The 21,541-nt window shown below is 42.0% G+C and overlaps 1 protein-coding gene across 1 annotated transcript in view; it reads left to right on the top strand.

Annotated features, from left to right (window-relative positions):
- Positions 1-388: 388 nt before the first annotated feature.
- The window catches only part of gfra2b (GDNF family receptor alpha 2b), a 119,698-nt gene continuing 98,545 nt past the window's right edge, over positions 389-21,541 (top strand). The window contains exons 1-2 of the mRNA XM_084746443.1: positions 389-1,027; positions 13,093-13,392. Of these exons, the coding sequence (XP_084602569.1) occupies positions 979-1,027; positions 13,093-13,392 (349 nt within the window). The 5' untranslated portion in view covers positions 389-978. The remainder of the gene's footprint in view (positions 1,028-13,092; positions 13,393-21,541) is intronic.

Genomic DNA, 21,541 nt, shown 5'->3' with positions numbered 1-21,541 from the left:
TTTTATTTATTTTAATTTGGGTAAGTAAACATGTTGGCTGTGTTTTTGAGGTGACAAAATATTTAAATATTATTGATGATTATTGGTGATTGAACATGGGTCAAAGATAAGACGTAGTCCTCGTGTCTGGTTTGCAGCTGGGAGCGCGCGCCTTTAGTGTATTTGTGGTTGTTCGCTTTGATGTCGCCGCGCGCTGCCTCATCACACACACCTAGGGTGAGAAAGAGAGAGAGTCCGCTGTGTGTGTGTGTGTGTGTGTGTGTGTGTGTATGTGTGCGTGCTAGAGGGGAGGAGGGGGGTGAGGGAGGGAGTGAGAGAGGGAGGAGGGGGACGGTTTCTAGGTTTTCCTCAGTGGTCGCACGCGCTCGGTTTGAAGGAGACACGAACGGACGCACGAGGAGGCAGCTGGAGTGGATCAGGAGCGAGATTAACGGGAGGAGCGCGTGCCATTACGCGTCAGACTGCTCCAGTGAGAGGAGTTAATTGATTTAAGTATTAAACATTTTTATTATCAATATTATTATTAATATTCCTTTTCGGAGGGAGGAGAGCCGCGCGGAGTCTCAGTCTGACGTCTAAACTCAGCCTCCTCGCGCACACCGGAGCACCGGGGAAAGTTGGAGCTCAGCGGGGCGCGCGGACGGATCACCGGGATGTTTGACGTGTGAGCGCGAGGACAGAGTGTGTGTGTGTGTGTGTCTCCCGTTAAATGGACCGACTGTCTCCTCTGGACACACCGAGGACACTCCGGGACATGCGGTCCCTGCCGGATTGCGCGCGGGTCTGATCCGTTAACACCGTGTCAGGGCTGAGGGCTCGCGCTCCAACATGTCGGTGGTTTACCGAACACACAGAGAGAGGGAGTGAGTGAGAGACACCGGGACACAGCGGGAGAGAGAGAGAGAGAGCCAGAGAGACACACCGGAGGAGCGCGTGGATTGTGTCTTCAGGACCTGTCGGATTACTGCTGCACGAGACATGATCCTCATCAACATCATCATCATCGTCACTGTGGTGTCTGTGCTGGGTGAGTAACACACACACACACACACACACACACACACACACACACACACACACACACACACTGTTGGTATTTTGTGTCCTCATGATATCATAAAGCCCTCCACCCCTCTTACCTTTCCTTGACCCCCCCCCCATAAAGGTGCACGAGTCAAATCACAAATCAAAACCACGTCCAGGTGCTGCATTCAGGTTCTATGGACAGTAAAACACTTAAGCGCTGTGGTTCTGATGGTTCTCAACCTTTTCTGGCAGGGTTACTTTAAAAATGTATTCTGATACAATCAGAGGAGGTTCTACACCAGTTTCAGCTTGTGTGTGTGTGTGTGTGTGTGTGTGTGTGTGTGTGTGTGTGTGTGTGTGCGTGTGTGTGGGGGGGGGGGGGCTTCCGACCAGGGTAGTAATAGAACACAAAGTGATAACACACACACACACACACACACACACACACACACACACACACACACACACATAAACAGGATTACTTGCATGTTGGTGGAAAGTAAAATGTCATGTCTGAACAAATTAAACTATTTTGATGACTGAATAATTGTTAAAGTAATCTTTTATGTAAAATGACAGAAAATGCTGTTTTCAGCCTCTCAAATATGGAGATTTTCTTGCTTTTCCTGATTTATTACCAGAGGTGGACTCGGACTATCTGAGGGTGAGGGGCGAAAAGAATAAAAAGGGCACCAGGTGTGCATGGTGGGGCAGCTGTAATGGACTTTATCTCGTTTTGTTTCCTGGAAGCTCACAGAAGACACTTTATCCTGATTTACCGCCTGGAAGCACACTCCTTAGGGCACTTTTATCCTGTTTTGTCCACTGGAATTGCGCTCTAAAAGGCACTTTTTCATGTCTTTTCCACTGGATGTGCACTATAAAGGAGAAGTAATTTTCTAGAGGGCAAATTTCACGTTTTTTTCAATGGATAAGCCTACTCTAGAGTGCACTTTATCGTGTTTTGTCTTCTGGAGGGACACTGAAGGAAGCATTTTATCACGTTTTGTCCACTGGAAGTCCACCTTAAAGGGCACTTTATCACATTTTATCTACTGGAAGTGCACTCTGAGGGGAATTTTATCACATTTTGCCCACTGGAATCTAGAGTGATGAGTATGTGTAGCTAACATTAGCTCTTGGCCTGTGTAGCTAACGTTAGTGGTTGGTCTGTGTAGCTAAAATTAGCATTTGGTTTGTGTAGCTAATGTTAGCAGTTGGTTTGTGTAGCTAACATTAACACTTAGTCTGTGTAGGTAACGTTAGCGTTTGGTCAAAGTTGCTAACATTAGCGGTTGGTCTGTATGGCTAACGTTAGCGTTTGGTCAGTGTAGCTAACGATAGTGCTTGGTCTGTGTAGCTAACATTAGTGGTTGCTTTGTGTAGCTAACGTTAGCGGTTTGTTTGTGTAGCTAATGTTAGCGGTTGGTTTGTGTAGCTAACGTTAGCAGTTGGTCTGTGTAGCTAATGTTAGCAGTTGGTCTGTGTAGCTAACATTAGCGGTTGGTTTGCGTAGCTAACATTAGCGCTTGGTCTGTGTAGCTAACATTAGCGGTTGGTTTGTGTAGCTAACATTAGCAGTTGGTTTGTGTAGCTAACATTAGCAGTTGGTTTGCGTAGCTAACGTTAGCAGTTGGTTTGCGTAGCTAACGTTAGTGGTTGCTCTGACCTGTAATTGTTTCTTTAAATTAGATGCTGAGTTGTTGGATGATGTCAGTTTTTTCACAGCTGAAGGCAGAACTGTCACTGTAGTGTGATGCTGTTCCTGTTGTTGTTAAATGTTTACTTAGTGAAACATTTTTTCACCAGAGGTCATGGTAATGACCTGACTGTCAGGTTAGCTTGCTTCACTCAGTCCAGATGGTGTTGTGAGACTCTGAAATGCTGTACTGTGTGCGAGTAGTAGTATATCATTCTTTACTTTAAAATGTAACTTTAAAATTGTAATCCTGCTAATACCCCCCCCCCCCCCCTTTTTTTTAATAAAATGTAACTGATTACATCTCTTTTTGTGTAACATTAATGGAATGCTGCTGTGCAAGCTACTTAGTCATCAGTTATAGTTTATAGTTACTTCCTTTAAATAGTACTTGAATTACTTTACAGTTTAATGCATATAAAAGTAAAAATATTAGTGAAAGCAACTTTTGCATTACTTTTAACTGTCTGCTTCAATTCTCTTCTTAATGCACACATAGCTGTATTACTTTAGTGTCGGACAAGACAGCTGTCAAATTTTACCTGTACTTGTATTAATCAGTAGTGATAAGAGTTATCAATACTCCTGACCACCAGAGGGCAGCAACAACTACTTTTCCTACCTGTAAGTTACACTTAACAATCAGTGGTTTATTCAGCAGGATTTGGTAGAAAAAGAGCCACATGTAAATGCTATTCAAGCTTTGCTCCAGTCATTAATAAATAATTATATTGGATGAGACGTAGTGGAGCGGAAATGTAGGAAAAGTGTGGAAATGGAGATAAAAAATACAGGGGCCTTAGTACAGTAGTTGAGTAAATTTACTTTGTTACATTAGACTGCTGTACAGACGTTTGTGTTCATTTGTCCTGTGAAGGGTCAGAGTACTCACTGTCTGTGGTTCCCGGGTGTGTGGTGCTGTCCTTGGTCCTGAAACCACTCGTCTGCAGTCAGAGAGGCTGCTCTTATTTTGAAAAGCCCGTGTTGAACGAGCCCTGACAAACTGAACCAGGATCAGTCTGTTTCATAAAGCCGGGATGTGAGATCAGTCCAGTCTGGATTGGACGTGAGACATCGAGCACCAATCACATCAACTCACAGAGAAGGAGATGGACAAAAGAGATGAAGATTAAAACTTTACAGATAAAAATAAACACACAGATGCAACAATAACAACAATCAGACGATATAATTATAATTTTCTCTTTATTTAATACTTTATGTTAAATCAGTCTGTGCAAGTGTATATTGTTTAATACTGTACTTTTATAATGGGCTGTCTGACACGTTCTGCACACTGATGATGATGATGATGATGATGATGATGATGATGATGTCTGCACGGTTCCTTTGTTTGATTTAGTGACATTTAAAGAACGAAGAGGCTTCAGGCTCCAGACACAGATATTTATGAGCTTTATGTTCTTTATCGACATGACATTTACACACTTAAGTTCCTCTTAAGTCAACATGTGACAGACATTTTACAAACAAACTCATGTTCAATCTGCAGCAGTGAAGAGGAACCTCAGAGAGAACACTGTGGTTCAATCACCCTGCTCCAGGTGGACCACTCAAGGGGTTCTACTGAGAACTGTTTCATATTCCAAAGGATTTATCAACACCCCACCAAGGGAGTTCTACTGGGAACCTTTTTTGTCCCAAGGATTTTAGCTAGAAGACACTCAGGGGGTTCTATCAAGAACTGATCTTTATTCCAAGAGTTTTATCTAGAATCTACTAGGAACCTTTCTATATCCCAAGGGTTTTATCCAGAACACAGTCAAGGGTTTCTATTGGCTCAGTGGTTCTGTGTCTCAGTGGTTCTGTGGTTCTGTAGTTTTGTGTCTCAGTGGTTCAGTGTCCCAGTGGTTCTGTGTCTCAGTGGTTCTATAGTTTTGTGGCTCAATGGTTCATTGTCTCAGTGGTTCAGTGTCTCAGTGGTTCCGTGGTTCTACAGTTCAGTGTCTCAGTGGTTCTGCGTCTCAGTGGTTCTGTGGTTCTATAGTTTTGTGTCTCAGTGGTTCTGTGTCTCAGTGGTTCTATGGTTCTACAGTTCAGTGTCTCAGTGGTTCTGCGTCTCAGTGGTTCTGTGGTTCTATAGTTTTGTGTCTCAGTGGTTCTGTTTCCCAGTGGTTCCATGGTTCTACAGTTCAGTGTCTCAGTGGTTCTGCGTCTCAGTGGTTCTGTGTCTCAGTGGTTCCGTGGTTCTACAGTTCTGTGTCTCAGTGGTTCTGTGGTTCTACAGTTCTGTGCCTCGGTGGTTCTGTGGTTCTATAGTTTTGTGGCTCAGTGGTTTTGTGTCTCGGTGGTTCTGTGGTTCTACAGTTCTGTGTCTCAGTGGTTTCGTGGTTCTACAGTTCTGTGTCTCAGTGGTTCTGTGGTTCTATAGTTTTGTGGCTCAGTGGTTTTGTGTCTCGGTGGTTCTGTGGTTCTACAGTTCTGTGTCTCAGTGGTTCATTGTCTCAGTGGTTCATTGTCTCAGTGGTTCTGTGGTTCTACAGTTCTGTGTCTCAGTGGTTCAGTGTCTCAGTGGTTCTGTGGTTCTACAGTTCTGTGTCTCAGTGGTTCAGTGTCTCAGTGGTTCTGTGGTTCTATAGTTTTGTGTCTCAGTGGTTCAGTGTCTCAGTGGTTCAGTGTCTCAGTGGTTCAGTGTCTCAGTGGTTCTGTGGTTCTATAGTTCTGTGTCTCAGTGGTTCAGTGTCTCAGTGGTTCTGTGGTTCTACAGTTCTGTGTCTCAGTGGTTCATTGTCTCAGTGGTTCTGTGGTTCTACAGTTCAGTGTCTCAGTGGTTCTGTGGTTCTATAGTTTTGTGTCTCAGTGGTTCAGTGTCTCAGTGGTTCTGTGGTTCTATAGTTTTGTGTCTCAGTGGTTCAGTGTCTCAGTGGTTCTGTGGTTCTACAGTTCTGTGTCTCAGTGGTTCATTGTCTCAGTGGTTCAGTGTCTCAGTGGTTCTGTGTCTCAGTGGTTCAGTGTCTCAGTGGTTCTGTGGTTCTATAGTATTGTGTCTCAGTGGTTCTGTGTCTCAGTGGTTCTGTGGTTCTACAGTTCTGTGTCTCAGTGGTTCAGTGTCTCAGTGGTTCTGTGGTTCTACAGTTTTGTGTCTCAGTGGTTCAGTGTCTCAGTGGTTCTGTGGTTCTACAGTTCTGTGTCTCAGTGGTTCTGTGTCTCAGTGGTTCTGTGGTTCTACAGTTCTGTGTCTCAGTGGTTCATTGTCTCAGTGGTTCAGTGTCTCAGTGGTTCTGTGGTTCTACAGTTCTGTGTCTCAGTGGTTCATTGTCTCAGTGGTTCAGTGTCTCAGTGGTTCTGTGGTTCTACAGTTCTGTGTCTCAGTGGTTCAGTGTCTCAGTGGTTCTGTGGTTCTACAGTTCTGTGTCTCAGTGGTTCTGTGGTTCTATAGTTTTGTGTCTCAGTGGTTCTGTGTCTCAGTGGTTCCGTGGTTCTACAGTTCTGTGCCTCGGTGGTTCTGTGGTTCTATAGTTTTGTGGCTCAGTGGTTTTGTGTCTCGGTGGTTCTGTGGTTCTACAGTTCTGTGTCTCAGTGGTTCTGTGGTTCTATAGTTTTGTGTCTCAGTGGTTCAGTGTCTCAGTGGTTCTGTGGTTCTACAGTTCTGTGTCTCAGTGGTTCTGTGGTTCTACAGTTCAGTGTCTCAGTGGTTCAGTGTCTCAGTGGTTCTGTGGTTCTACAGTTTTGTGTCTCAGTGGTTCAGTGTCTCAGTGGTTCTGTGGTTCTACAGTTCTGTGTCTCAGTGGTTCTGTGTCTCAGTGGTTCTGTGGTTCTACAGTTCTGTGTCTCAGTGGTTCATTGTCTCAGTGGTTCAGTGTCTCAGTGGTTCTGTGGTTCTACAGTTCTGTGTCTCAGTGGTTCAGTGTCTCAGTGGTTCTGTGGTTCTACAGTTCTGTGTCTCAGTGGTTCAGTGTCTCAGTGGTTCTGTGGTTCTACAGTTTTGTGTCTCAGTGGTTCAGTGTCTCAGTGGTTCTGTGGTTCTATAGTTTTGTCGCTCAGTGGGTCATTGTCTCAGTGGTTCAGTGTCTCAGTGGTTCTGTGGTTCTACAGTTCTGTGTCTCAGTGGTTCCGTGGTTCTACAGTTCAGTGTCTCAGTGGTTCTGTGTCTCAGTGGTTCAGTGTCTTAGTGGTTCTGTGTCTTGGTGGTTCTGTGGTTCTATAGTTTTGTGTCTCAGTGGTTCTGTGGTTCTACAGTTCTGTGTCTCAGTGGTTTCGTGGTTCTACAGTTCTGTGTCTCAGTGGTTCAGTGTCTCAGTGGTTCTGTGGTTCTACAGTTCTGTGTCTCAGTGGTTCATTGTCTCAGTGGTTCAGTGTCTCAGTGGTTCTGTGGTTCTACAGTTCTGTGTCTCAGTGGTTTCGTGGTTCTACAGTTCTGTGTGTCAGTGGTTCAGTGTCTCAGTGGTTCTGTGGTTCTACAGTTCTGTGTCTCAGTGGTTCAGTGTCTCAGTGGTTCGGTGGTTCTACAGTTCTGTGTCTCAGTGGTTCTGTGTCTCAGTGGTTCAGTGTCTCAGTGGTTCTGTGGTTCTATAGTTTTGTGTCTCAGTGGTTCAGTGTCTCAGTGGTTCTGTGGTTCTACAGTTCTGTGTCTCAGTGGTTCTGTGTCTCAGTGGTTCAGTGTCTCAGTGGTTCTGTGGTTCTACAGTTCTGTGTCTCAGTGGTTCAGTGTCTCAGTGGTTCTGTGGTTCTACAGTTCTGTGTCTCAGTGGTTCAGTGTCTCAGTGGTTCTGTGGTTCTACAGTTCTGTGTCTCAGTGGTTCAGTGTCTCAGTGGTTCTGTGGTTCTACAGTTCTGTGTCTCAGTGGTTCATCGTCTCAGTGGTTTTGTGTCTCGGTGGTTCTGTGGTTCTACAGTTCTGTGTCTCAGTGGTTCATTGTCTCAGTGGTTCAGTGTCTCAGTGGTTCTGTGTCTCAGTGGTTCAGTGTCTCAGTGGTTCTGTGGTTCTATAGTATTGTGTCTCAGTGGTTCTGTGGTTCTACAGTTCTGTGTCTCAGTGGTTCAGTGTCTCAGTGGTTCTGTGGTTCTACAGTTTTGTGTCTCAGTGGTTCAGTGTCTCAGTGGTTCTGTGGTTCTACAGTTCTGTGTCTCAGTGGTTCAGTGTCTCAGTGGTTCTGTGGTTCTACAGTTCTGTCTCTCAGTGGTTCAGTGTCTCAGTGGTTCTGTGGTTCTACAGTTCTGTGTCTCAGTGGTTCCGTGGTGGTCGTCAGCGAGCTGTCAGCTGTAGGTAAACAGTCTTATCTGTTCTCTGGGACTCTCAGTTAATTGGACTCCACCTCCGTGTTATTGTCACCTCGTTAATAGAAACCGTAGAACCGTCTGGAGAAGAATGAGCTGGAACACAGATTGCAGCTCATTCAACGTCTCACATGACGTTTGTTTTTCCAGTCACCATATGAGTCATAAAAACCCATGTAGAACTCTGTCTGTAATCTACCATCGGAGGAACACTGGAGGAACCAACCACATAAAACAGAGAGGAACTCCAAATATTTATAAAGAACTAAAAATAACTTTTACCAGCTGATAAAAATAGAACTTCGTAAATAAACCTTCAGCTACACTCTGAGACATAAAGGTGCTGAATAGAACCATAAAAGGGTCTTCAGCTTGTCCCCACAGGAGAACCCTTAGAACCTTTTTAGATTTTCCACTTGGAACCCCTTCAGAGTTGGAATGCAACATAAAATGGTCACACCTCGAATCCCCTGCAAGAGGTTTTACAGAGAACCCTTCTATGGTGTACTGGTTCCACTGAAACAGTCTTTTGAGGTTCTATCAAAAACCTTTCCACCTTCTAACTGTGCCAGCAGGAGCCCACTGAGGGGGTTCTACTGAACTGTTTTATATCCAAGGGTCCTGTCTAGAACCCACTAAAGGAATTCTACTGAGAACCTTTTTCATATTCTAAGAGGTTTATTTAGAACACACAGAGAGTTCTACTGAGAACCTTCCTATATTCCAAGGGTTTTATCTAGAACACGCACAGGGGTTCTATCAAGAACCATTTTTTATTCCAAAGGTTATATCTAGAACCCACCGAGGGGGTTCTGTCTAGAACCTTTTCACATTTCAAGGGTATTTTCTAGAACTCACTTAGGGAGTTCACTCCAGGGGGTTCTGCTGAGAACCTTTCTTTATTCCAAGAAATTTAATCTGGAACCCACCAAGGGCTTTTCTATCAAGAATCTTTTTATATTCCAAGGGTTTTATCGAGGAGCCACCCATGGGGTTCTACCAAGAACCCTTTCATATTATGGTACAAAAACCTCTTGATGAAACCTCTTCTTCAACAAATCCTGGAATTTTTTTTCCAAAAAAGGGTTCTTAATGGAACATGTAGTCTTACAAAGAACCCTTGATAAACCCATTCTTAAAAAAAGGTTCTTCAGAAGCAAATGGTTCTGGGTAAAACATCACCTCAGGAATTTGGAACCCGTCTTTCTCAGAGTGTACGGAACAGTCAGGAACATATTTTACCTCAAACAGACAAGCGATGTGAGGAAACGATGAGACAGAAGTTTGATGGTTCCACTTCAGTCCAGGTGTGTCGTTCGGTTACATGATGTTCTCTTATTGATGAATGGTCTGTTCTCGATATGTTTCACTGTAGTTCTATCGTTCAGGCCTGCAAACGTAGCAGAACGTTCCACTGCAGCCTCTCTCAGACTGGCTGATTTGAACTCCACCTGCTCTGCTCGGTGATTTTAATCCACGTGTCTCATTTTTCACCTCAGTAACAGTCAGAGCCACAGTGAGTTCCAGTTTCTCTCTCTGTCACGGATCTCTGAGTTGTTCTGCGAGAAGAGCTGCTTGTTCTTCTTTATTTTTAGGGTTTTTTTTTCTGAGTGAAACTGGACCTGCAGGAGACTCGACATCTCTGATCCTCTGTTCTGGAGCAGAGTCATCACTCGAACGACCGGGGTTGATTTGCGTTACGTTTACATTGCGCGCTCTGGAGAACAGTTTATGTTCTCCAACCTGACGTCTTTATTTTGAAGACAGTGCAGCCGTCTTGCAGAAGAAGCTCTGAGACGCGTCCATTAAATCGGTTTTGGCTGTAAACTCGCTGCAGCCTGGCAGAGCTGGTTTCAGTGGGAGTTAAAGAAGCCAAATGAAAGAAGCAGCAGCTGACGGGGGAAGTTCAGCAGAGTTCAGTTAGTGTGCTGTGAAGGACACACACACACACACACACACACACACACACACACACACACACACACACACACACACACACACACTAATTACACTATTTTAGGAGGGATTTGGTACAAATTTTACAACTGTTTCAATCTGTAAAGTGCAGACGAGGACCTTCTCTCCTCCTGGCTGTTTCACACCAAGTCCAGGTTTTTGGTTTCACATTAGAGCATTCTGCAGAACATTAAAGAACTATTCATGAGGCTTGGATTGTATAAAGGTACTACAGTATATCAGGGCAGGGCTGCACAATTAATGCAGTCACAATAAAATCACAACATGGCCAAGTGCAATATCCAAACCGCAGAACCAGAACCAGAACCAAAATATTTTGAAAAATGAAAAATGTGAGAAAACAGCATTATAATGAGGTACTGTAGTGCTGCACAGATGACCTGGCCTAAAAAAAACTTTTATTTCTAGATGAAAGAAAGAGAACGAGTTCCTTTCATCAAGGGTTTTTTGTACCATAATATGAAATAGTTCTCTGTAGAGAACTTGGTAAGTCCTAGATAACGTGGTTATACTGTTAAGAACACTATAAGGAGCAGTTTCTGGTGTGCAGCACCCAGTAGTAGTATGTGTGCTGCTTTATGAGTCTTCAGATGTTCTAGATGTTCTGTCTTCAGGGTTCCATTAAGAACCCTTTTCATCAAACCATTTTTTAGAAGAAAGAGTTCTTCAAGCACTCTTTCATTTAGGGTTTGTCCAGGGTTTTTTGTACCATAATGTAAAATAGTTCTCTGTTCAACCCCCTTGGTGGGTTCTAGATAGAACCCTTGGAATCTAAAAAGTTCTCAGTAGAAACATCATAATCACTATTTCAGTCAAAATAATTTGTCTGCTGTTTCTGTGCAGAGCGTTTTTGTCTTGTTACGTCTTTTACGACAGACATGTCCTTCACTGGGTTTCTTCTTACTTTTATACTTTAAGTGATCTTTGTTTCTTTTACTTGAGTAACAAAGTAGAATCAGTTCTTCTACTTTCAGTATCCGTTCTTCTTCTTCTTGAATACAGAACGTGTGGACGTCTGGGTTTCACACCTGTAATTTTGATTCAGACCAGATTCAGTGTGAAAGTTTTCTTCACACGCACCGGAGAACGATGACATGTCCATGAAAGAACAGGGGCGTCTGCAGTGATTGGTTGACAGGTGGACAGTCTGAACATAAATCAATCAGCATGAGAAACAAAATCAATCAGATTTAATAAAAACAAAAAGATATTTTAGATATTTAATAAACTGCATCACAGCTCTGATCCACCAGCATGAGATATTCTCTCCAGCTGACGAAACAAATCAGACTTTGATGCAATAAAATTGTAAGATTTTACTGGTTTACTGGATCAGCTGTGGTTCTGAATGTTCTGCATCAGACGGTGGTTATTTCCTGTCAGACGACCTGAAGTCTGAGGAGGATGTTTGGTTTGATGAGTAACTGTGACAGATGATCAGCTGACAGACGAACAAACTGTCTTCTCAGGTGTTGTTGGATTGTTTCCACCTGATAATTGCTGCCAAATGTGGCTTTAAAAATGTTTTATCTTGTTTTTGTACACTTGAGATTAAAATGTCTTGTTTGAGGGAGACCTGTGCACCGTTACAACTTTATGAGCTGTATGATGAGTCACATGACCTGCAGCTTCTGTCTGAACACTGAACGCAGACTTTAACAGCTCAGATACTACACTGTAAAAAAAGAAAAACAGACTGCAATAGATTTTTGAGATTTGAGCTCACTCATGCTGAGATGATTAGTTAATTTATCGATCAGTCATTCAACAAAAACATACTCTGCAACTATTTTAATCATTGATTTATTGTTTCAGTATTTTTCAAGCAAAGATAAAGAAAAATATAAAAGAATTCCTGACTCCAGATGTAAGTGAAGTAAGTGAAAGAAAATGTTAAAACTTTGATATTTTTAATTTAAACTTTTTTTCAGGTGCTAAAAAAGATTCAAGTTTTTCTAAAGAAGAAAAGTGAATGATGTCACCAAAAGATTAAATGTTGGCAAAAGTTTTGAAGTTTATTTAAAAAATTAAGAGTCGGCTTAAAACTTAAAAATCTATTGCAGCGTGTTGCCTTGAAATTTTCAGTTGTCTCAACTGTTTTGTTTTTACAGTGTAGAGATAAAAACCTGACTCTCTGCTGCAAACTGAACTTGTTAGCTGCTGCTTTTAGCCTCAGGATGTTTAGTGAAGATACTCAGACAGATTTATTATCATATATTATTGATTTTATATTATTTATAACTCACATGTTGATGTCGTCATGAAGCTGCAGGTGAAACAGACTCTGCTGCAGACTTGAAAACTTTCTGCCAAAGTGTTGTGATGAATTGAGTTTGTACAGAGCGTCACTTTAACCGTGTGTGTTTTCAGTGACGGAGCTGACAGGAGATGTTAATATCTGATGAAGAGAAGATTTGACATGTTGATATTATTATTGAAGTGGAGCTGTGAGCACTTTGCAGACTTCATCTGTCCTGGTTTTCACTTCTCAGACTACAAGCAGAGTAACCACCTCACAGGCTGAAAGGACGACCTGCAGACATGATTCATGGGTGAAAACGGTTCACCAAACTTTGATTTTCAGTCAAAAAACAAACATTTGATATAAAACCACCGGTGGCGTCCTGCACCACCCTGTCTGGGTTTATTTAGCAAGAATAACACTCTCACTGTACATTTTCCTGCTTATTACAGAGCTGCTTTTATTGATTAAGACAAGATTTTATTGCCCCCCTTCAGTCTGTGATCAGAACTGTGTCTGTAGCAACGGTTATTCAGAAACAACAGAATGCTGTAATTGACCAATCAGAATCGAGTTAGGGTTAGCTATTTGTTGTTGTCCCTCCCATTGAGCTTGACGCAGTGACACAAAATAAAAATAATCAATAATTCCCCTCAGGTGCATTAAAACTTAAGTCTGATCAGAAAATGTAAGGAGTAGAAAATACATTCATGCTGAAATGTAGGCAGGAAAAGTACAAAGTTTTCAAAATACTTGAGCACAGTAACAAAGTATTTGTATTTAGTTACTTCAGTGAAGTCAGAGACCTTGTCAGACCTCACACACACATGAACGTGGCCTCAGAGGTTCATTAGCAGAATAATGTCTCACTTCTGTGTGTGTGTGTGTGTTTGTGTGTTTGCCTCCACAGATGTGTGTGTGTGTGACTCAGAGCTGGGCCCCCCCGGCTGGAGGGAACCTCTGGACTGCGTCCGAGCCTCTGAACTGTGCAACCAGAACAGCCAGTGCAGCTCACGTTACCGGATCATGCGCCAGTGCCTCTCCGGGGGGGACAAGGAGCGCAGCGCCATGCTGGCCTCCAAGGAGTGCCAGGGGGCGCTGGAGGTGCTGCAGGACTCGCCGCTGTACGACTGCCGCTGCAAGAGAGGCATGAAGAAAGAGCTGCAGTGTCTGCAGAACTACTGGAGCATCCACATGGGTCTGACTGAGGGTAAGCTGCCGCCAACACGGAGCCGCGTCGAGAGCTAATTAAGCCTCCTGCTGCCTGTTGATTTCTCCTCAACGTTCTGAGCTGGCACATGAAACGGAACAACTTCTGGGTGTTTCTGGGAGAACTTCACTTGCAGAGATTGCACAGGGCTCTGCATCGATTGTTGTGTGGGTTTCTGTTTGAATTTGAATTTTGCCTGAAGTGCCAACAGGGACAAAGAGAGAAAGAAGCAACATGCTGCTGTTGTTTCTGCCCTTGTTTAAAGATGAACTTGATTTTTCACCTCAGTGTTTCCAGGTGCTCGAGCGTTTTACTGAAGAACTTTTAAAAGCGTCTCCAGGGGGAGCTGTGGGACGTAGGAGGTGGAGAAAAAGTTGATTCTCTTAAGTATTGTGATTACTTTTTAACAATAGATTGGTTTTTGGTTTTTGAATATATAAATATCTAATTCTTAGTCTGTTAGCTTGATGCTAAAATATAATTGGAATTCCCATTGACATGCTAACATAAATTAGCATTGTGATCACAATAATATTATCTTAACAAGCGTCACTTTCACTTCTGACTTCACTTTTCTGTCTCAATCTGTTGCTCTGCTTCAACATTCAACACTGAGCGGCTACGGCAACCTCAAAGGGTCAAAACTCAAACTGAAAAATGTCTGCTCAGATGACTGTAGCCCTGCTGCGCGCTACGTTAGCCACTGCCAGCATGTACGCTCAACTGTCAGCATCATGGGTAATGTAGGCAACGAGGAAGAAGAACGTGTGGAATAAAAAAGACCCCAGATTCCCAAACTTTCGTACAAGCTCCTTCTAGAACCCAACATGAAGGGTTATACATAGAACTGTCTGTTTCACCCAGGACCCCATATGAGAGGTTCCACAGAGAACCCTTGTATGGTGTACTGGTTCCACCCAGAACCCTCTCCAAAAGATTTCCACCTTCTAAGGGTTGGAACAAGAATCCATTCAAGAAGTAGCTGCTAAGAACCCTTTAATATATTCTAAGGTTTTCATCTAGAACCAACCTATAGGTTCTACCTGAGCCCTTTTATATTCCAAGAGTTTCTATCTATCTAGAACCAAACCAGGGGGTTCTACCTAGAACTCTTTTATATATTCTAAGGTTTACATCTAGAACCCACCTACTGAGAACTCTTTTATATTCCAATAGTTTTTAAGAACCAAATGGACATTGTCAGAGGAGTGCAGTGATAAATGTGTGTAGGACTCTTTGTTGCAGTTGCTGTTGTTGCTGTTGTTGTTGTTGTTGTTGTTGTTGTTGTTGTTGTAGTAATTGTTGCTGTTGTTCCTGTAATGTGCTGCTGAGGGAATTTTAATAGAACAAACAGCAACATCACATGAAACATTCTGTCAGTGCAGAGCTGCTGTGTTCTGACTCACCTGGCTAACATCTTTGGTTGGTTCAGGTCCCACTGCTGGTCCTGCACTGTGTTCTGTGTGTGTCAGCACCACCGATGAGGTGCGCACACACACACACACACACACACACACACACACACACTGTTGGCTGGCCTAGTTTGGGTCTCAGCAGTGGCAGAGCTCATTAAGAGCCTCTCGCTTTGTTCTCCATTCCACTAAGGATGTCTCTGTAGTGCCAGCACTGCTCACAAAGCCTCTGCATCTCACACACACACACACACACACACACACACACACACACACACACACACACACACATGGTGGCCACACACACAACACCTACATTTAAACCAGAGTTGCGCTGTACAGAAACACAAAACACATCATTTCAAACATTTGTAACACTCAGTACTGTGGTGCGTTCGTGTGTCTCAGTACTGTGGTGCGTTCGTGTGTCTCAGTGCTGATGGTTGGTAACCAAACGCGGTTCTTTTAAGGATACCAACCAAATTACATATACATTCACAGTGCCAGCTTAGGTACCAAACTCAAAGTGCTCAGCGTTCTTAGGGGTGCAGCTAATGATAACTTTAATCGTCAATTAATATGTCGATTATCTTCTTGATTATTAATCTATTAGTGGTTTGGACCATAAAATGTCAGGAAATGGTGAACAGTGCTCATCCACAACCCAGGTTGATGTCCTCAAATGTCCTATGTCCAAAACTCAAATATATTAACTTTAGTTTATTTTAACTTTAACTTTAGTTTATTTTAACTTTATTTTTATTGTTAACTTTACTCTCATAAGAGGAGTAAAGAAACCAGAAATATTCATATTTGAGGAGCTGAACTCACAGAATTTTTACTTATTTTTTTCTTAAAAAAGGTTTAATTGGTCTTTAATTTAATAATTGATAAATCCATTAATTTTCGCAGCTCCAGATGGTATAGATTTTTTCTTACTGCGGTGACAAAGCAACACGCCTTAAAATACATTTTATTGGACTTTATTGCTGTAAGTTGTCAGAGTGGCAGTAAACAGTTCAGGTTTTATCTTTGTCAGAGGCAGAATCCCTGACTTGTATGTATCAGCGCTGATTCTTAGGTGTATTAATAGATCCATGTGCTGATCTCAACAAGGACAATGACAGGAAGTAAAGTCACACAAACAAGAGGAAAGGAAAGAACAACAAAATAAAACAGGAAATGACAAACAAAAAGCCCAAACCATGACAACTTTTTAAAATGTGGGGAACCCCGTAGTTAGGTTTGGTTCCAGTCTGCAGCTCTTTCCTGCACGCCGTCTCTTCTTTTCTGTTGACTCTTCTGTACTATAATAACAGCAAAAAAACAAAAAAATACATATGTATAAAAAAAAAAAATCAAACTGTGACACAGACAACACTTGCTGCAATATATGAAATGTAAAAAGCAAAGCTGATTGGGGGTCAAAATATATCGAAAAGCAAAAGAGCGTATCATGTTTGGTAGCTTGAAAGCCAGGTCACCTTCAGCAGCTGCAGCTAACGTTAGCAGCCTTAAGCTAGCACAAAAAAAGTTTATTTTCTATACATGGTGAAACTTTAAGTCTACAGGTGATTAAATAGCTTGTAGGATAAGTTGTTGCTGGAGCAGTTATCTCCAGTTAGCTTAGCATTTTTACTAACGTTAGCCAACACTCAGCCACTGTCTGAAATTGCTTACCAACCTGCTATTTAACAGTGTGTGAGATTTATTTAGTATGTCTGAAACTTTAGCATGAAACTAACAGCACGTGAGCTGCAGACTGTTAACAAGGAAATATTACAGTACGAAGCACTGCAGTAATAAACATGTTTAAATTGAGAGGTTTGGACCGCAGAGAGAGTAAAGTACTGAAAAAGGTACTGGTACTGGTTCTATATCAGTTCAAATCAGTGCTCTGGTGTGTTTATGTGTCTCAGTAGTGTGGTGTGTTTGTGGTGCGTTCGTGTGTCATCACAGTGATTAGACAGGAAGTTGAATTGTGGTGTGCGAGGCGTTTTGAGGTAGAGGAGAACGTGGTGTTATAAAACATTTAAAGAAGCATTTTGGCTCATTAACTCTGAACACAACAGGACACTGTGTAAAGACCTCCTGATGTGAGCTCACTCTATTATTAGTTTTGTTTTCCTTTTTGTTATTTTTTGACTCAATCAATTATTAGAGGAGCCCCGCAGGCTGCATATTATCAATTTACCACAGGATAACACTATTAAGATTATTAACACAGAGTGCACGTGAAGGAACAGTTAAGTGTCCACTGACTCAGTATGGAGTCATATCTGCAGAAATAAACATGTAGTTGTAGAGCTGAAGTGATTAGTTAAGTGGACTGAAACAGAATCCTAATCAGTAACAATTTTCAATCATTTATGTCAGTTCTTAAGCAAAAATAAACAAAACAGTTTGATACCTACTTCTAAAAAATGAATGTTTCATATTTTTTTCAGTTTTCTGTGACATTAAAGTAAATATTTGAGTTGAATTGTTATGACATTTAGCTGACTTAAGAATTAATCAATAGATTGAGAACATAATCAATGATTAAAACTAGCAGCGTATCATCTGCATAACATTGAAGTGGAACATCATGTCTGCGTGTCATGTGACAGAGTTGAAGTGTATTTTGTATAAAACAAATGAAAACGGTCCCAGAATCGAACCCTGAGGTTCTCCATGTCTTATCAGGGCTAAAAATGAATTTCTAGTAAACCAGCAAAGAAAATATGAATGAATGCTTGTTTTTTTGTTTTTTTTTTATTAGTGGGTTCCATTGATGGGCAGTAACGCGTTAGAAGTAACGTATTACTGTAATCTGATTACTTTTTCAAGTAACGAATAAAGTAAGGGATTACATTGGCAAAAACAGTAATTAGATTACTGTTACTTTCCCGTAAGCAGGCTGCGTTACCGTGTTACTAAACCGTGATTTTGTTTTGTGAGACTGTCTGGTGACAAGACACGAGTAGTGATCAACAAGCGACAACATGGAGCGCGGGAGAGAGCAGGACCACGCAGCATTTCATGCTTGGAAGTACCGACATTACTTTGAGTTTGACTCGGTAAAAGGTGACAAAAACATTAGCGTCCGCCGTTCACTCTGCATGGGAAGAAAACTTTTATCTACAGCGAAAAATTCCACCTCAAGTCTGAGCAAGCCGGCACAGGAATGTGAAACTCACTGAGAAACCCCCGGATCCCCCCAGTGACACGCCCGCTGCGAACCTCCGAGGGCCCCTCTGCTGCTAAACAGGTGAAAACAGACTGAAGAGCGACAGGACTCAGTGTTGCTGAACTGAAGAAGCTCGTCAAGGACATGTTGCCCATTTCCATTAATTAGATTTCTCTTCGTGTTGTGTGTCTGACATCATGTTGTCCACGTCTTTCCCAGGTTTTTCCCCTGTAGTCAAACAACCTTCTTCTCTCGGTGACGAGTAGTTGTTTATCTATACAGTAGATATTATGGTGTGTTGTTCTAACCCGTTTGATACAAACTTGAGAAAATGGACTGAAAGCATCGGACAGTAGACGTCGTCTCAGAAGAGACGATCACTGCTCATTAATCTGTCTGATTGGACGGCTGCATCTTCGTCCCAAACTTTGAACGGGGTGATAATAGATGTTTCTGATGGATATGTGTGGACAATACCAGCTGCAGGCTGAATTAATGAACGCTGAGAAAAAGCAGAAATATTTCAAACACTTCTTTTCTTCTGAGCACTTTAGTGGGCAGAATTTCAAGGGCACAGGTAAATGGGTTTATGTTGGATACAGCCTTGAGCCACGAGTCTTAAAACATCAAACACGGCAGCAATCTGTGTGCAGATATGTGCTCTCTAACACCAGCACTTTGATTACGATGAAGCTTAAATTTCTCAGAGGAAGGTTCATCTGCTGGATGGTTAATTACATCACAAATGATTTCATATACAACTGATAGAATCTGTGCTGCTGCAGTTTTAATTTTCAGATGTATTTTTTTTCTTTCATGTGACAATGAACAAAAGAGTTTCTCCTGCACTGCTTTTCTCCTGTCTCTCATTCATGCATGAATATTTAACAAGACAGAAGAGGATTTGTTGGCTTTTCAGCTTAAAAACTTATAACAGAATCCAGAAAGGAAGAACAGGTGAGAGTGAAATAATTCACAAGTTTCACTGCATCCAAGGTTAGTTTGGATTTAGAGGAGGGATTAAAAATTCAAAAAAAGTTATGGTCAGTATTAGAGAGCAGAGAGGCACCTTGATCCGACAGTAATAATACAGATTATTCATATGGAACTTCTTAAAGCCAATGTTGGACAGTGATTCACACAAAACAAACAGGACAAAGGAATAAAATCGACAGAAAAGATTTTAAATCCTGTTTTACAGATTGGTAATCAGTAGAGCTGTTCAATATATAAAGAAATCATATTGAAGTTATTTTGACTAATTGTGATTGTAATATGTACTTTGTAATAACAAAGTTTTGAGACCCAGAAATAATTTACAAATCTGTGCTGAAGAAGGAAAGTGGAACAATTAATGTCTCATTATGTCTCATTAGTCTGAAATGTGTCTTCATATTAAAAGACCACAGAAATAGAACATCTTAAATAAGGACAATAAAAAACCCCAATAACTATTAATGAAGCCTTTGTCATACTCGTTATCCTGAAGTAGTTAACTAAGGTGACATTAAGAGCAGAGGGATGCAAAAAAATAACTTTAAAAGGATAAAATTCAGATATAAATAGACTAATCCTCGGGCTGATTAATGTGTGGTTCTCTCTAGATTTACACTGACAGTGAGATCAGAGATGCTCGGGGTCATCACAGGCTGCAGTCGCCCCTTCTGACACACAAGTTATTCAGGATAAAGAATCTAGTGTGAAACTGGTCCTGATGCAGGATTTGGGATTAGCTCGATGTTTTTTCTTTTTATTTTATGGCGTCAGCGTTGGGGGTGTGTCCAGAACATGTGTGCTCATGCTCCCCCTGTAAGTCAACCCTGACCATCTCCTGTAGGTAAAACACTCACTGTGGAGACACTGCAGCACATTTCTACACATGCCAACTGCTTTAAGTTGCAGCTATGATCTGACCTCCACGCTTGGTCATACTGAGTGATGACGCCCCGTTTTCAATAAAAACATCCAAGTTTTGATCCCACGGCTGCGGGCAAACATAACAATGACGACGAGGACCGTTTGTTATAAAAGGAGCCAAGTTCACTCGTCGTTGTTCAGAGTTGTAGTTACATTTTGTGTGATGTCACATCTCACTTCAGGTTAATTAAGGGAGTCGTGATTGACAGCAGCGTCGAGGCTTCACACAGAGGAGTCTCCACTGAATGTGTGATTAGCCAGCAGATCCTCAGAGAGCAGTTTAGAAGGTGTTGAAGGGGAGGGTGGAGATGACTAATGAGCTGAGGGACAGGAAATTGGTTGTGGGTGGAGAGAGCCGAGCCTGGAGACGGGAGAACCGGAGTCGTTCTGCGAGCTTTTCTTCTTTCTTTCCTTTTTATTATTCTTTCTTTGAGGACCGCCGCTGCCAGCCCGAGACGCAGCGGAGGAAAAACTCGATTCTGAGAGAACAGAGTCACAGACTCATTAAGTTCCCATCCACCTGTTTTATGTGCTCTCTCCACACCGTACACTGGAAAAGTTGGAAAATTGATAAAGAGAACTTCCTTTCAACAGATGTTTCAAAAAAGTGATGAAGTAAAATAAATCTCCTGCTGTGGAAACTTTGTACAAATACAGGAATGAAAGCATCATAAAGGTTACGGCCAGGAGGCAGCATATAAATATCATGATGTAGCTACAGTTACCAGGACAAGAGAAGCAGATCTCAATGCTATCAGAGTTTAGAAAGAGAAATTCTGTCTCATTCTTTCTTGATATTCGTCTTCAGCTGTTAACAGTCCACAGTCTCTGTTGTCCTATTTTGTGCTTCATAATGCACCACACATTTTCAATGGGAGACAGGTCTGGACTGCAGGTCCAGGTCTGGACTGCAGGTCCAGGTCAGTCTAGGACCTGAACTCTTTTACTATGAAGACACACTGTTGGAACACGTCCACAATGTGTCTCAGCATCGTCTCTCTGAAATAATCAGGGACGTCTCTGAAGACATCAGTGATGGCAGCATATGTCTCTCTGAATCCCTCCATACCATCACAGCTGCTGTCTGTTGAAGTCAGTGATGGGAACAATCTGGATGGACGTCCATGATTTGTCAAAACCACCCTAACCCTAAACCCTGTCCCTGTCCCTGTCCCTGTCCCTGGGTGCTGCACAGTAACCGTCCACTGCTGCTGATACCAGGATGGGTCGAATGCAGAAAATAAATTTGATGTAATTGTATTCTGTATGATCACAATAAAGTTGATCTTATCCTTCAAATGAGATGCAAATGACCACAAAAATATGCAAAACAACTAAAATGGAAGCCAAATAATTGAAAAGATATGCAAACCAACTAGAAAGAGACAGAAAATGATCACAAAGACACAAAACAACTGGAAACAGACACAAGATGGCCACAAAAATATGCAAAACCACTAAAACGAAATGCAAAATGCTCATAAAAGATCCAAAACAAATGGATCTAATCTAAACTAAAATGGAAGCAAAAAAATAACTGAAAAGAGATCCAAACCAACTAAAAAAGACAGAAGATGACCACAAAGAGACACAAAACTACTAACAAGATGCAAAATGACAGAAAATGACCATAAAGAGACAGAAACAGCAG

Source organism: Lutjanus erythropterus, chromosome 20 (assembly GCF_056507025.1).
Source record: "Lutjanus erythropterus isolate fLutEry1 chromosome 20, fLutEry1.hap2, whole genome shotgun sequence".
Taxonomy (NCBI): Eukaryota; Metazoa; Chordata; class Actinopteri; order Lutjaniformes; family Lutjanidae; genus Lutjanus; species Lutjanus erythropterus.
This window is presented reverse-complemented; position numbering and strand designations above follow the sequence as displayed.